Source organism: Centruroides vittatus, unplaced genomic scaffold, assembly GCF_030686945.1.
Source record: "Centruroides vittatus isolate TY-2023 unplaced genomic scaffold, ASM3068694v2 contig_359, whole genome shotgun sequence".
NCBI classification, from domain to species: Eukaryota; Metazoa; Arthropoda; class Arachnida; order Scorpiones; family Buthidae; genus Centruroides; species Centruroides vittatus.
This window is the reverse complement of record NW_027122182.1, coordinates 1,156,929-1,174,967: the sequence shown is the minus strand read 5'-3', so window position 1 is coordinate 1,174,967 and position 18,039 is coordinate 1,156,929. Positions and strand designations below refer to the sequence as shown.

At 28.4% G+C, this 18,039-nt stretch overlaps 1 protein-coding gene across 1 annotated transcript in view; it reads left to right on the top strand.

Annotated features, from left to right (window-relative positions):
- The first annotated feature begins 2,866 nt into the window (after positions 1-2,866).
- Positions 2,867-18,039, top strand: part of Tdg (Thymine DNA glycosylase) — a 46,102-nt gene continuing 30,929 nt past the window's right edge. Inside the window, exons 1-2 of the mRNA XM_067269915.1 lie at positions 2,867-3,291; positions 16,992-17,090. Coding sequence (XP_067126016.1) covers positions 3,254-3,291; positions 16,992-17,090 — 137 coding nt within the window. The 5' untranslated portion in view covers positions 2,867-3,253. The remainder of the gene's footprint in view (positions 3,292-16,991; positions 17,091-18,039) is intronic.

The window sequence follows — 18,039 nt, the reverse complement described above, 5'->3', positions numbered from 1 at the left end:
GATGGCAACTTAATTGCCTACATTTAGTCCAAATTACAAAGCATTTTTGTATTTAATTAACCAAAATGTAGCCTGATAAAAAAAATCTAGCTTGACTATTTGTGAAACATGATAAATTGCACTTGGAAAATTACCCTACTACTAAATAACAGCAACACCAAGCCAATTATATAAGATCAGGATTTGGATTTGATCCTCAAGACATTAGTTGAAACAGGTTGGATCATTCTGTTTTAAAAAATAAGATAATCACAAAGATGAATACTTATTTTGGTTTTAAATTATAAATACTATTAATAATAGTTATAAAAAATATCAAATATTTTAAATCTATTATTTGGCCAATTTTTATGTTGGCTTGATTTTTACTTTCAGGTAACAGAATATTGCAAAACTTTACATCATTACAAACAGTTATTTGATAGATAACAAAATGAAGGAATGAGAAAGCATTGTCATCATCTTTTGAAATTTTTATCTAGTCTATGAGATTGCATTGTCAAGTATCAACATTCCAAAAATACACTAATATTAATACATTAATATGAATTAATAGTATTTTTAACAAAAAAATATTTATATACAAGAATTAATAACTTTTTTATATTATAAATGAATTGTATTAACATGATATTTAGAAATATAGGTTACTGTGATTGTTCTTTTAGAATATAATAAAGGAACAACCAGTATAGCCACAAACCTTTGTAGAACCTTCTAAACAATTCTCCAGCAGCTCAGAACCTTGATAATGACTAACATTTTCAATCCTTTAGCTGGATCTTCTTCAGGTTGAAAATAAATGCAGTTTTTAAAAATGTAACATTTATGTTTGACCTGAAGATGATCCAACTGAAGGATTGAAAATGTTAGTCATTATCAAGGTTCTAAGCTACTGGAGTATTGTTTAGAAGGTTCTACAAAGAAGATTTGGTGCTATACTTCCACTCCAGTAGTAATAAGTGTGAATAGAATAGAACAACCAGTAATTATGTGTACAGTTTAGAGGAAAAAGTGGGTTACAAAAAGCATATATTAAATCTGATGGGAAGAGAGAGAGGTAGAGGCATTGTCTTCATGGACCTTTTTTCTAGTAGTATTAGTCGCACACGAATTTGTTCTTATAAGCCTATTTACTAGTCATATGAATAAAAAATTGTTAACAAAATGTTCTGAAAATATTTTCTATTTCTTCAACATAAAGTTCTTGAACTATTGTACAGTTCATGTAATTAAAGGGAAAAAGTTTGCTAAAAGTGCATTACTGTACACAACAAGGAAGGAAAGAATGAAAAGTGGCTCAAAAATTGTCAAATCTATTCCCTAATTGAATAAAAGCATTTATCAATATCTGAAGTCTGTGGATAAGCAATTCCTTATTCAAAAATATTCAAATACTGAAATAAAATCTTTAAAAACTGAAATCAAAATAAGCATTTAAGATTAAACAGAATTACAGTTTGAAACAAAAATTAATAGTAGAAAACAATTAAATTGTAAAACAGAAATTTAATTATAATATGGGAATGGAAGTCTAATTTTTTGAAATCAACAATAAATATTAATCATCTTAAGGCAACTTAAAAAAAAAAAAGTTAAAATTATCAAAAATTTGAATTATTTTACATTTAATCACAAATGATTCTAAACAAAAGTATATTATATTATACTATTATTAAACTAAAAATAGATTTTCCTTGTGACTTTACTTGGACCAGTTTTTTAAAGAACTGTCAAGAGCCGAAGAGTGATTTAGACTGAAAATGCATACAAAAACAACAATTCAAAGTAATTAAGTTTGTCATGCTCTTATGAACACACATCCTATATGATAAGTCCTACAATGAACAAAATGAATGAAACCAATTTCCGGAACAAATTTATAAGAAAGCAAACATTTTCGACAGTGTTAAACAGGCATTTCGGCCAAATTAGGATGAAGATGCTTGTTTAACACTGTCGAAAATGTTTGCATTCTTATAAATTTGTGCTGGAAATTGGTTTTATTCATTTGATTATTAAGTGTGTTTGTTTGTTAAGTTATAGCAACACAACAATTGGGATCTGCCTTCCGGGAGGTCTTTTCAAGGGTAACTGGCCCCTATTCAAGTGTTACAGACGTGGAGAAAACCTGGAAAACTCCACGTGGCCAGCCCATCCTGGCAAAGCACAAACCCACAACCGAACTCCCAGTGTTTAGGGAACAGAACCTCTTGGCCATTGTTGGGTCGTTAAGTATATCCAGTTTTGAGAAGTTGATTATGAGACCTACATTTGTAAAGTTGTGAGATTTAAAGGTACAATAATTGAATAGGTCAAGAAGCTTCGAAGACTTATTATAATTGAGAGAATGGAATCTGTTTCCAAAGTATTAAATAATTAAAATTACTATTAATTGGAATCAATGTTTTATTTAACATAGTCAGATATCAATCCAATTGAAAATACCCTTTCAACATCAATTAGAAATTTGGTAGAAGTGACTTTCAGTTCATTTGTTTCCCCACGTGTATAAACACCTAAAAGTCACTTCTACCTAAATTTAAACCATTAGTATTCGCTCATAAAACTTTAACTTAGGAATATATTTAAATATTTTAAAAATCAGCTATAAATTAAAACCTTAAACAATACTAAGAGAACTTATAAATCGTCATACAAACAAAATTTTACGTACAATTTCCATATTTAAAAAACCCTAAAAGATCATCACGCGCGATAAACAAATTAAAACACCAAATCACGAATCCACCCGATAACCTTATTGTATATTTCATCGACTGACACTTACTATTGGACGACACCGTTATGACTTCACCTCAACTGACCAATAAACATAAGCGAAACTGGTCAATTATTATTATAATCCCGCCCCCTGGTTGCGGAAGTTTAAAAATCACGAATGATTTTTATATTTTGCCATTCAAAACTTTAAGTCGAATGCATACTTTAATTTTAAAGGCAAATATATGTATTAATAAATTAGTTATAACGTTCTGTTAGGTAAGATTCGGAAATAGGATTCAGTTAACGTAAGCAAATATCCATCTCTTTGTTCCCCAATGGTCGATGTGTGATACACTAGTTTATGTCACACACACAGGGAATATTGTTTTCTATTGTTCATAAATATTTATCTATGATAATTTGTTGAATTTTCCATTTTATTGGATAAGAACCATAACTTGGTTCATTCAAAGCAGATTTATATTAAATAAGCAAACCCAAATATTGAGGGTTGTACTTTACAGTAATGTCTTCTCAACAAGACTTTGATGATGATGATTACGAGTAAGTAATGTTTTATATATTACTTATTTTTTTAATTAAAAATCATCATTAATTTACAAATTATAATTTCTGACCGATTTTAAATTAAAAGCTAATAGATATATACAAAAAAATTTATGTAAATTTAATAAAATTTTTTTTAATTATTCATATATATTTATATAAATATAACAATTTTTCATTGATTTCAGTAATTTACAGAAGTAATAAATTATCTAGAATTTATTTTCTGGGTATTTATTGCTAATTCTATAGGAAAAAAAAAATTTTAAGTGTTTGTAAGCAACAAAGGGATGTTGTTTGTGTTGTTAGTGAAGCATTAAATAAACTGTGGTTTTTAAAATGTAAATCTTGTATTGGAGTTGATATGTAAATTTCTCTCTTGGACATCTGTTGTTTCTAAATTTTGATGTAAATTGACAAAAAAGTGCCTTCTGTCAATAAAATGCGTGGATTTTCGGTTTATTATCCACTTACGACTCTGTCGTATTGCACAATGTAATCGTGTAAATATTCTTGTGTGTTACAAGATATAAATTGTGTAAAAATATTTAAAAAGATTTTTTGTCATTTTCGATATTATGAATGTAAAGCATATATATCGCTCGTTATTCGTATACTGGTATTAATACATGTTTTTAATATGATGATAATGATAATAAGCAGGATGAGACTTAACCAAATGACGAAATGTCTAATTTATCATCTGTTTCTAATTTATATATAAATATTAAATAATCAATTAATAAATCTCACAGCTGTTTAACATATGTTTTATGATGTTTAAATAATAATTTTGGACTTTGAATATTCTCCAGAAATAATGGTAATACCCTTTAACACAGCGTTTCTCAACATGGGGCATGCACCTCACCAGGGGGCAATTTGCAAATAATCAATATTTGTTACATTTTCACTTCAGTTCTATATATAGGCATATATATATACTGAAAGTTTATTTGCTGTTTTTTCATATCACTTCATATTATTATTATTATTATTATTATTATTGATTTCTTGATGATTTTCTACTCTGTACTTGAACTGTCCTTTCCTTTTATTTTTCTTATTTAAAGATGCGATGTTTTTTGTCACAGGGGATGTTAGGATTTTTTTAAATTTTTTACACTGCTTTAACAGTCCTCTTTTAGAATGCAATGTCAATATAATCACTTATAACTTGAACACCAGAAATATAATTCGTTATCACTTCATAAACTTTATATTGAATTGTAAAGATTTCTAAATTAAACCTACTAGGTTATAACTACTATTTATTAATATACTGGTATAAAATGTTCTTGTGGATAACTATGAAGCTAAGATCTAGTTAAAAAATGTAACTAATTATCAACTGATTGTGGTTTTGACTACTAACTAATCTTCTGTCAGATTTAGTAACTGTTAAATTATTCTTAAATAATTCAAACTTGTGAATAAACAGTAAAATTTTCCTAAATTCCTGGTTATAATCATAATATATAGGAAATCCTCATTAGTTCGAAATTTAAGGGACAAAATAATCGCAACTTCGAATTTTTCAAGATTCGGCATATTTCTGTACAATATGCCAACGTCGTGTAATTTATATATACAAATGCCTTTTTACAGTAACACATTATTGGGTGTCACCTTACCTAAGGACCTTTTTTCTGATCTCATAATATCCAGCTTTTTTCTTTTATTAAATGACATTTGACATATTTTTACAATATGCTAAATGTCATGTAATTTATTAAGCAAATGGAATATGGCTATGTATACAGAATGCTATTTTTATTAATTACCTGCATTTTATTTATATTATTATTAAACAGCATGTGTCCCATGAGAACCTAACAGGTCTCTGATAAGTTTTATAAAAAGTATAGTAGAATTCTTCAAAATGTAGCCCAAATTATTTTTTTAAAGCGACCCCAAAAAGTAATAAGTCACCCAAATCTAATAGCCTAGAGCACTACAAATATCTTAATCTGCTACTTGTAGCTCAATCTTGCAATCCCGAAACCCAGCCATATTTTAGGAGATAAATGAAAAAAGGGTATTCTGTGGATAAGGTGACACCCAAAACTGCATTAATCTAGTCAAAAAGCAAAGCCATGTTGACTAGATTAGCTTGTTCTTGGTCTATCGATCTCATAGTATGTAGGCAATTCAATCTAAATGAACGAGTTAACATATGCGTATAACAACTTGGATAGAGTTTTCACTTCAAATTTTGAAGTATGATAAAAATTTGAAAATGACTATATAAAAATATTTTCAATAATTTTAAAATAATCATATTTACTAAATAATTAAACAATATTAAAATACTATATTGTTTGTTGAACTCCTTTAAAGAAAACTTTCATTGATTCAATTGGGAAGCCCTGGTATATATCCATGCTAAAAATTCTGGAATGAAAATAACCCACACTACCTGCAGAAGCCATTACTCCATAGGTGTGAGTTTGTTAAAATTGGTATCTTTTTAAATACTAGTAAACCTGCCTGTTGTGCACAAAAATATGATAATTAAAAATTTGAAGACGCCATAATGAGAAACCATGCCGTTCAGTTGCAAAATTAAAATAAATTTTTCTTGAAAACTATAATTAAAAATTGTTAAAAGAAAACATAAACTGGGTATAAAAAAGATTTCAGGTCTAATGTGAGAAGGATATACAGTAAAAAAATAGTTCTGAGACATTGTCCCTCAATTTTAAGCTGCTGATTTTTCATTACTTTTAACTTTGTGTTTGTGCATCAAATTCACAGACGGTTTACATTGCATAATTTAAAATCATTCTTGTAATTATTATTTTTTAAGATTAATAAAGGAACACTAAGCTTTCTTAGAATTTTTTAAAATCTTTTTTCTTGCAATATATAATTTTTATCATAAATATTTAAGGAAGCAAGACAAAAATACTCTGCTTGTGCAGAAAGACAGGAAAAAAGTAAGCTGCAAAGATCTGAAAGGATATGCAAGTTCTTATATATCCTCCTAATATCTGATACTATATATAGCCTTTAGAAATATTTCATATTTACATGTATGTATATATATATGTAGCCTAAATATATATTTCGATTTAAAAAAAGTATTTATACTAATAAAATCATTAAAAAATAGTTTTGAGATTCAGTTCCAAATTAATTCCTATTTATTTTTATTACGGTAGTAATAGGTTATTTTCATTAATTTACTGAAACTAGCAATCCTTTATAACCTTTATTGGAAAAGTGAATGAATTTAATGTATATTGGGTAATCAGTGTTGCTAATTTCTAGTCATAATTTAATTTAAAACACTTAGATGTTCAAATTAATCTTAATTTAAAGGCAAAATATGATTCTGAAGATAATTTTATCTAAACTCTCAACTGATAACTACAGTCCAAGTAATGAATAAAATAGTGCCCTCATTAAATGGCAAAATAATTTATATTGATGATGATTGTAGATGTCAGTGTCTTATCAGGCAAATATTAATCATGAAATTATATAAAACTCAGATCAGTTTATCAGATGCAAAAAAGTTTATGAATTACTTTTTTGAAATAGCTTTTATATTTTTGTCATAAAATTTAAAATGATAAAAACAGAATTAAAAAATTAGCCATAAATTTGGAATGGCTTGGCAGGGCTTTAAAGTTTACAGGGAGAGCCTTGTTACATCTACCGTATATCACTCAAATACTCTGAGTTCATCCTTAGTCTACAGATGTAAAACATTATTATTATTAACCTGTCTTAATTAAATTCATAAACTAATTTTTATAAAATATATTGTTTTACTATTTAATTTTAAAAAAGAAAAATGTTGTTAGATTATCTTTATAGGCTGTTGTTTATCTAACTTCAGATTGTTGTTTTAGTATTGTATTGTCCACTGATTTGTTGTTCTAAAATTTTAAAGTGTTTAAAACAAACGTTTGGAAATTAAAATTGTACAAGCTTAATATAAAACTGAAAATAATCTGAAAAATATATATAAGCTAATGTCTTCAATCGTACTGTTGACGTAGACTGTAATCATGATTACAGTCTTACTTTAAGCTATATAGTGTTAAAAAATCTATTTGCACATTAAAAAAAAAGTGATATTAACGTTTATTAATCCTTTTACATAGAATTTTTGTATAGTTAGTATTTTTTTTTTTTTTTTTACGCTTTTCTCATGCGGAAGCCACGTGATCTGGATGAAAAATTTGCTTGCACTTCAGTTAATTAATACCTGTAATAGTGTTTGTCACAATGTTAGGATTGTTTTAACCTTCAAAAAATTCAAAAATTAATTCCAATATTGAAAAATATAATAATTAATGTTGTTTACACTAAAACGAGGCTAGTGTCAATGAGACCCATAAAATTCTCTGTAGCACAAAAACAGCACACCACATGCAATTGTACTTTTTCACTTAAATATCTCTCATAGAGACTCAAATTTACATTGAAATCATAAAAATCTCAGCTTTTTGGAGCAGAGGTGCAGAGACAAATTGAAATTGTACAGTGTCTCTAAGATTCCTGATTGCAGTCAGTAGGTTAAAATAAAAAGTCTAAAGTAAAATGAGTATGCTTAACTAATTTTCAGAATTTGTTTTAGTTGAAATTTAAATGTGAATTAATCTTAAAAGATGTTTCAGTAATATCTTAAATTATGATAGAATATACAATGTCAGATCCAAAATAATATCTTCAAGTATATAGTAATAAGTATCAAATTAATAAATATATAAAGGGTGACAAATAATGTGTATCAAAAATAAAGTAGGGTAGATGTACCAGTTTTGGCCAGAAAACAAATTTAACTCAAAAATATAATCACCACATATTCAAATCTGTCCAATGAAACAAACTTTTATTAACTGTGTGAACAGTTAACAATAAAAGTTTGTTTCATTTGTGATTATATTTTTAAGTTAAATTTGTTTTCTGGCCAAAACTGGTACATCTACCCTACTATAACTTTTTAATCAAAAGCATATTACACAGTATTAAATTCAAAAATATCTACCATTAAAATGAAGTACCCCATCTGATTCAGCACAAAATTAAAGCCATTTTTCAAACCCCTGAAAAACCCTTTCTAGCATGCATTTTTGATAGCAACCTTTTTAATTGCAGTGTTTAATCGTTCTGCATTCTTTGGCTCTTCCTTGTAACAATTATCTTTGACACAACCCCCATAGGAAAAAGTCACAAGCATTTAACTCAGGGCTGTAAGGAAGTCATTCAACCCCACTATCCACAAATTTTGGGTAACCTAATCCAATAGAATGATCTTGATACAAGTTGAAAACACTATCAAACACATTGGGTGTGGTGGGGAATAATGCCATTTTGCATAAGTGATATTTCCAGATGAAATAATTTTTCTTTGTCCAAGAAACTTTTATTTACGGGGCCTGTGACTGAAGTTTCAATGAAATACTCGATGTAATGAGTATACAGAATTTAATCTAATTGCTGCCCTTGCTGTGATATTCACTGGTTGCAGTGGTCCAAACCACTGCAACCAGTGAAGCAATCAACTTGTGGATTCAGTATTCTCCAAAATTGAAAGTTTTGCTTATTAACATAGCCATCGTAATGAAAATGTGCTTTGTGAATATTATCTTGTTGGCATCTAATGTCCCACTTACAAACATTTCAGTCACTTTATTAGCAAAGCTCACTCAAGTTGCCATTGCATGTTGGTTAAAGCTGTGGTCACACATTGCGATTTCCAGGTAACTGCAACCATGATGGATATTCTTAATAACTAGTAAACTCCTTATAAAATTGGTGTGACTGCAATCACAACTAGAATCAAAAAGTTTGTTCTACTTACACCAATTGCAAATGCACATCCAATCAGCAAACACCTTTGTGCCACGTCGTATGGTGGCAACTTTGAAAGTCATCGTCATCATGACAAAGTGAAAATACCAAATGATACAGGTTTACAATTGAGCTTTGTTCAGGTTCATGAATATTTGTATTTTAATTCTTTGTTTTATCGAAGAGAAGATAAAAGAGTACAGGCATGGAGTGAGATCAGCAAAAGTTTCACAATTTATTGTAAGTACTTTTTTTAGATTTCTGGATATGAAACGTTGATTGTTTTTAGTTTGGTTAACAACGATATTATTTTAAATATAGCTAAAGAACTAAGTAAAAAGTATCGTCATTTGCAAACAACATTTCTTCTCATTTAAAAAGAAAAAATGATAACAAATGAAGCAGATGTTGGTTTATAATAAGGTTGTGTGTTTGAATTGCAATGTCAATAAACAGTGTGACCATGACAACAGGTGTGCAGCTTGTGCTTGTTGCAGTTGCCTGTAGGCTGGAAATTGCTAGGTGTGACCATTGCTTAAGTTTCTGATGCATGGTTTGTAAGCATGGTATCTCAAGAAAATATTTCAGAATAGTGTCAAGAGATTCCCTGTTGAGGCTCAGTCTTTGTGCTGCCTTCCTGATAGAACTGTTTGGATTGGCTTTGAAAAATTTTGAAATTCTTCCTTCCTTCAGGAATCAACTCAGGTCCTGAAATTTCAGTTTTATCATGGCAATGATCATCTAGGGCAGGAATGGGCAACCTTTTTTCTATGTAAGGGCCACATTTTAAAATTTTTGAACTGACGCGGGCTGCATACAAGAGAAAAGAGGAAAAAAATGCCGGTAAATCACAATTATTTATTCATATATATAATTATAAATTAGCATATGTATACTTAATCTAGCTGCTGGAACTGATGTAAACGTAATATATCAGAAATATTTGGTTAAATGTTCGTCACTTCTAGTTTTAAATTAGTTTTGATGTGTCTGTTACCCGGTTTCTTGTTTTAATTTTTACTAAATTCATTGCGGAAAAACTATTCACATACATAAGTTGTAGAAAATAACGTTTGAATTTTTGCTGAATACTTCCTTAATCTGGGAAATTGATATATTTATTCATATTTTATGCGACGCAAGCTGCAAAAAATATGAATGCCCATCCCTGATCTAGGGTACCATATTCAAGGAACTTTTGAATCACTCTATTACATTGTTTAGTATATGAGAGATATAGGAATGCAAAATTTGCCATCACTATTCAGAAATGAAAAAGAGCCATATGAATAAAAATAGAAGCAAATTTTTTACGTTATTGTCTACGTTGGACTTAGTACATTAATAGGACTTATTATACCGGTGTTTTTTTTTCAAACAGAGATCTTATTTATAAAAACAAAATCTTTATTTTTCACCCGTTTACACTGTTTTTGTACCTCAGATCTTAAGGCCCTCTTCAGCAGGTTTACAATAATAATAATCTATAACAAAAAATTTATAAAACATAATAATTTTATACCTGACAATAATGTGTAAAATTTATTAAATTACTTACAGGTTCCTTGTTTTCTATTATCAATACATCAATATGTACATAAATTATCCATAAAAGGATTTTTAACTTTATTTTATCTTTTAAACGAATTTGCCTGTATAAAAAATAAATAAAAATTAAAAGGTTTTCTTAAAAATTGTTAAAATTAACTTTACCTACTTATTCACCACTTTTTATTCTGTGCAGGAAGCTAGAACTTCTGTATATTAAGTTTCAAAACACAAAGTTCATTAGATTTAATTAAAGAATTTGCTAGAAAAAAGAATGAAAGATGTGAAACTTAATAGACTTACAAGTTAGTTACTTTTTCTGATAATCTTTATTCCCCTGGGAAAAAAGATCACCTGAAAAGAAAATCAAGAAATTTGATCATTTGCTACTGTTACTATAACATTAGTTCAATGACATCATTGGTTAAAGTTTTTTGAGTTTATATTGAACCAAGGAATAGTAGTTTACTACTTATTTGCCTCCAAGTATTGATATCATGTAAATTCTAATCATAAGTAATTGTAATCGGTAACAATTACGAAAGAGAATCTTTCTTTCTTTGTCTTTTTTATTTAATATATATAATGTTTCTTGTTTTACATAAAATTGTGTGTGTGTCAGTCAAACTTCCCAATAAAGCCCACCTTCTAATAACGGCCATGTTTTTGTTTCCAGTAATGGTTATTGTTTTGAGGTTAATAATTTGTCCATTTACTGGAAATTTAAAATTCTTTGCAGCCTAATAATGTAATATTCTATGTCTGTACATTGCTAACTCTATAAGCAAGGCTGTCAAGAGCTCTTATGGGCCTGGGTGTGTGTTAGCTTTTTTTTTCTTTTTTGTTACCAATAAAATTATTAAAATTGAACAGTTAAGTGATTAACTGTTAGATTTATAATAATTTTTTCAATTTACTTGTATTTGAGAAAATAAATTACTTCTGAGGCTATGATCTAGTTTAAAATTAATGTTTTATTATTATGTATTTGTACATCTGCAACTGTGTAAACTGTTAAAAATTTCAGTGTGTTCTAAGAAGAATTCGAATGCTTTTGCAATAGAAACACTTGTTTCGCTAATGGAAATTGCATGATTTTAGTTGCGTTGTTGTCATTGGTAAAATTGGTAATAATTATTATACAAAACTTAATGGTGAGCATAAAAAAATTATTCTTTTTATTTGATAAATACATAATGTAATTTACTACATTTTTGAATTATGCTTTAATTATAGGTTGAACTGTAACATCAGAAGTAATTGATTTTCTCCAATGTCAGTGAATTAAAACTTGTCATATTTGAGATATAATTTTATATTGATAAAATTTAATTGATAACATTGGATGTATTCCAGTATCATCACACAGTGCATCGAACTGTGACATACTATTTGTGTTTCAGTATTTACTGGGGAGTTTGTTGGTACACTGACTGAAGCACATTGCACTCATTAGGCTGTGGATATGGTGAGTGCTGATGAAGCAATTTGGCTATCTTCATCGTTATGTTATTACATTACATTACATTCTTTATTTAGGTACAAAAGTACATTTCTCGGCCCCGCGTATGCATTACCAAGAGGTTTGTGAAATATTAAATAGAATAACAGTGGGTACATTGGGTAAATATATATATATACATTAATACAATTAAAGTAAGTAAAAGAATAAGTAGGATAAATACATAAGTATATGTAAGAACAATATAGTATTTGTAATAATATAATTTAGTGTTTAAATGAATAAATTAAACGAACAAAAAAAAAAGGCAGCTGAATTGCCACACGTGTGGGCTCTTGGAAGCAGCATAACATGTGTGTGAAGGTTTCAAATAGCTGTATAACTTAACCCAGGTAATTATAGTTGCTGAAAACTGTAGGAACATCCATGGCAGTCATAGTTTTATTCAGCAATTAAAATCATTATGTTATTAACATCATTTTTATCACTCATGTATTAATCCAAATTACTTTGACAAAATAACTCTACAAATATCAATAAACAGCCGATTGCTTCTGCCATCTTATTGGATTGCCAGATGTTCCCGTAAATGCTTATTAATTCAAATCCACCAGCGCATTGGTTGTGGCTGAGATTGATTCAAACTGGAATGTGCCCATTATCTGTGGTGGATGACATTTTCTGTCATAAGTTAAATATACTAATTTTGCCTAATGTACAGTACATGTCTAAATTTAAAGATTAACAAAATTGGGTAAGTTAGGATTACAATCCTAGAACATAGGGAACTTAAAAATTTAAATTTTAGGCTTAGGTCAACATTACTAGAAAATATAATCTTTATGAAATAAGCCAGCAATGAGTTGCTCAACTTTCCCAGCAATATTTAAAATTTTGATGGTGCCATCTGTTATGATATTTTATTAAAAAACATTTTATATTTTTAACTGTTATAAAATGACAAAAAGCTTAATTTTGAGGGTAAGGATGGGTTTTGAGAAAAATTCTAAATGTTGTTAATGAGTAAAATTGTCATTAAGTCCAACCCTACTGGAGATACACACGACTCCCATTATTTCTCCACCTCCTTGACCTTTAACCACCAAAATTTAATAGTATCAATTCCCCTAATAAACAAATTTGCTTGCAAAATTTCAGAAATTTTTGATGAAAAGCACAGGAGTTATTAAGCTTCAAACAGGGTCAACAAAACTGTGCTCCCCCCACAAACTAACATCCATATATACAGAAATTACCCTGGAATGTTTTTGCATTTCTCAATGTTTCAAGGTCCTGAGTCCAAAAACGTAAAAATCTCGGAGGGTCGGGTCATTCCTTGACCGATCACCATACTTTCCCTCTGTTATAACAGCCAGGAAAGTAAAATGTGATGATAAAAATTTATACTTTGATACATCTTACATCGTTTTAAGTAAAAATAAAATTTTTTCATTTTTTTTCTCCATTTTAAGGCTACAGCTTATTTTCTCAACAATTGCAGAACTCTTCTATCAAAGTAGTAAACAAGATTTTTAGTGGTTACACTTGATTCTCTTACCATTTCAATGTGATATACACAGTGTGATGAAAACTTTATTGTATATCCAGAGATTGAGATCTTTCTTAGAAATGCATTTCTAATCAATATCTGATATCTGTCTGCTGTTACAGACACAAACTTTCATTATTTGTGTGTGTATGTGTATGTACACATACAGACTATGCAAGTTCTTGAGCGTAACTTGCATAGTCATGTATACCTACAGGAAATTGCTAAAATGAAAATAAAAATGTTATAGCTATGCTGTCATATACTCGCACCTCTGGAAATGTTGTTGAAGACATTTGAAATTAGAATGTATTCTACTAAATGTTTTTTTCTTCTGATTTTGTTTCTGTTATTAATTCATTGCAGATGTAATTATAAAATAAGTGAAATAATAAGGAAAATAGTAATAATTATGACTCTTCAGTAAGGGATAAGCTTATGAGCTACTGTATATCAATATGTTAGACTGATGAGTTGTAATTGTCTTCCAAGTATGCTGAAATTTTTAAATTCATTTACTGTTGTCTTTTAACTTCAGTTATTAAATAGCTATTTTCAATTTTGCTGCACTCCTGCACATTTTATTTCTAAATTTAAACAATTTAACACTTCTGTTATTAATTATTGTTTTCACACCTAACCATTATTAATTTGCGCTTTTAAATTAAATTTAAAATGTTTTGTATTACGTTTACATTTAAGGGATTTTATTGTTATGGGATTTAGATATTCAATTTTGTAATAAGTTTGTCGAACATTTGTATATCTAATATATAAGCTGATGTTGGCCTAAGGTAGACCAAAAATGTTCCTTGTATACTATGTATTGTTACTTGGCTTTCAGAAATTTTTTTTTTTATAATTGACAGTATGATGATGGGATTCACTAAATTTGAAGATACAGTATTTAATAAATTAAATTGTGAACAAATGTTTTATTTAATATAAAATGGAGAATTACACTGTAAAGTTAAAAAATGAAGCAAATAATATAGTAATGGCATTATCGTTGGTTTTGATATCTTTTGGTTAACAAAATGGCTGAAAGTAATGTTGTCTGTAAACAAAAGTAATCATTATGCAGTCAGCTGGGGATAGCATTTTAAACATATAAAACTATATACTCATCTTAGTCATCATAATTTATCTTATAGGAATAAAATAAAAAGGCCAGGTGTTCATAGTCTATGGATAAGGCATCAGCGTATTTATTTGTGTTGTTGATCACAGTTTTTGCGAAAATGATAATTTTCTTCAAACTTATTTTTAATATGATCATTTCCATATATTTTCCGATTTTGTATGCTCACCTTGTTTATCGTCATCCTTTTCTCCCATAAATTTTGCTGAGCGTAATAATTTTTATCATCATTTCATGTTCTACAATATTTGCTAAAAGTTATTTCAACCAAGCAGTTATTAAATTTGATGTAATCCACTATCAATTAGTTTTATTCCTTCTGCATTTATGATAAATTAAATAACTATTTCACGTTGATTATTTGAAAACATTACTTATTTTTTTTCCTCTGGATCTTCCACTTGCACATGTGCACATGTCTTCTTGCTTTGATTCAGTCATTAAAACTTGCATCTAATATTTGAGGTTATGCAGTAATATAGAAATGTACATTGGTACTTCTGTAAAGACTTGAGCCAAGCACTTTCAAGTTTTATTCACTCATTGTATAACATTTATATGCCCTGTTTACTATTTGAAAATGTTCAAAACAACTGAATTCAAAAATCTGTCTTTATATGGAATACAATCACTTTTGTTATCATTTCTTTGTTTGTAATAAAATGTTTTATCTTAGCATCATATCTATCAAATATATTAGTGAAATTAACCTCCTCTTTACTCTATTTGCTTAATGTTATCTATTTGAATAATAAAAGTGTCTACTAGTTTAAACTGCATATTTTTTCTATGGATAATTATTTTGCACATACCTGTTTGACTGTTACTAGTAAAGTATTTAAATATTTATGAAAATTATACTTGAAATGGCAACTGGTAGCTTTCTTTTTAATGGCTGTTGATGACTGTTTTCTATATACCAGTAATAAGAAAATAATTAAAAACTACTTCATTATGTGCATTTTACATATCATATTTTCCGGCGTATAAGACGACTTTTTAACCCAGGAAAATCTTCTCAGAAGTCAGGGGTCATCTTATAGGGCGAGTATGTCCCAAACTCTATATTTTAACTGTAAAAGTCGAGGGGTAGTCTTATATGTCAGAAAATACGGTATTTTGTTTTCTGTTAAGGTTAGTTTCTTAAATAAATACCCACTTATTCTTACTTCTAACTTATGATAGCTAAGTACCTAGTTATCATGGTTTATATTTATCAATTTTGTATTGTTCCTTAATAACAACCAACCTCAAATATTAGACGAAACTACTGTTTCAGGGCAGTTATTATTTCAAGTTTTAAGGACAAGATGTAACTGCTGTTTGAGAGTGGTTATTATTCAAATAAAATGAGTATTTTGTTTTTCTTTATTAACTATTAGTCATAGACAACTTAATTTATTTTGGATATAATCTACAGCAGGGGATTTCAACTTGTATTCTATGAAACACTAGAGTTCTTCCAATAAAAATTTGGGGTTCCACAATAAAATCTGTTTAGTCTAGTCATAACCTTAAAAAAGGATACAATATAAAAATAAAAATACAATCATTAAAGCTATATATATATATATATATATAAACCAAAATGGTTTTGGTTTGAATGTAAAATGGTAATGCTGGTATGCTTTAATTCGTTGATATCTGCAGAGTTTCAACATTTGTTATTAAGTTGAAAAAGATTCCATGATTAAAAATAAGTTGGGAACCTCTGGTCTATAGGATGAGTATATTAACTTAAAAATTTATAGCTATTTTGACTGACTATTATGAAAAATACAGTAATACCATATATTCCGGCGTATAACACGACCTTTTTAACCCAGGAAAATCTTCTCAAAAGTCGGGGTCGTCTTATACACCAGAATATATGGTAAGTATTTTACAAGAAAATAATGGTTTTTAAGTGCTAAGGAAATAGCAAATTTTAATTGTTTCAGATTTAATGAAATTAAAATCTTGATTCTGCTTCTTGACATTAATGTTTTGAATTCAGTTGTTGCTTTATTAATGCCAAATGAGCTGCCGGATTACTTTTTGGGCTGGAACAAGGTTAATCCAGCAGTTTTGGCTTTGTAATTGAGTTGGTGTATTTGTTATTGCTTTCTATTTTTCATGAAATTATGCATTAAAAATATTGAAAATTTTAAAAATATATTTATTCAAAATTGTTCAAATTATCTTATCAGATTTACGGCAAGTGAAGATAGCTCTGAAATGAGTCCTTTGTCAGTTTCTTCTCAGTTAGAAGAAATGAATCAGAATTTGACTTTCTTATATCAACAGAGGTAAGTAAATGTTTCTGGTTTATTATTCATTCAATTTTAAATTTCAATACTTTCTAATAGTGATTTTAGGTGATTTTATGAAAAACTCAACAATGAAAGCATTCATTAAGAATTTTTACTAACAAATTTAATAAAATATAAAAAGAAATAATGCAAAGTTTCCAATCCATTTTAACTTATCACTTTCTAGGAGGTTATTATTATCCTAACGAGGACCAGCATTTCTGTTTATCAAATTGTATGAAGGTTGACACAGAAATAGCCATCTTTGTTCATTTTAAATGATGACTGCTGTCTGCTGGAACTAAGGTATCAAGTAATGGCTATTACAATAACCTTCAAACCATACTGAGAACCATATATAGTAAGTGAATGGTTCGAACGAGGTTTGGAAATTCAGCATTTCTTAACTAATTGCAAACTAATGTAAAATTATACATACGAAATTAATCTTATTTTATGCTGTATTATATACTGTATGTGTAGCTAAATATAATTTTAAAAAAAATTTATGTATATTTAAAGCAAGTGTTTTATCAGCAATTTTTGTAATAAAGATGATTTAATTTTACCATCTTAACTTTATAATACGATTGTTTACACAAGTCAAATTAATAAACCATAATTATGCATTATGTAAAAGTTAGGTTCAATATAAACAGAGCATTCGTAATTTTTATTTCCCTTCAATGTACAATTTCTTGTATAAATTACTCTAAAATGTAAACTGAATGTGAAAAATAAAATAATGAAAATATATTATTATTCCAATTATCCGAGCCCCACTTAATCCTGCTTTTGCATCATGTGTAGGTGAATACACTATTGTTTACTTAATTTATAAAAGCTGTGCTATGAATGCATCAAGTATGTAAATAAATACTGTGTACCTTTACTGAATGAATGGCTGATGCCGAGGTGATGGCAGAACATTGCAGCAAAGAAAGAA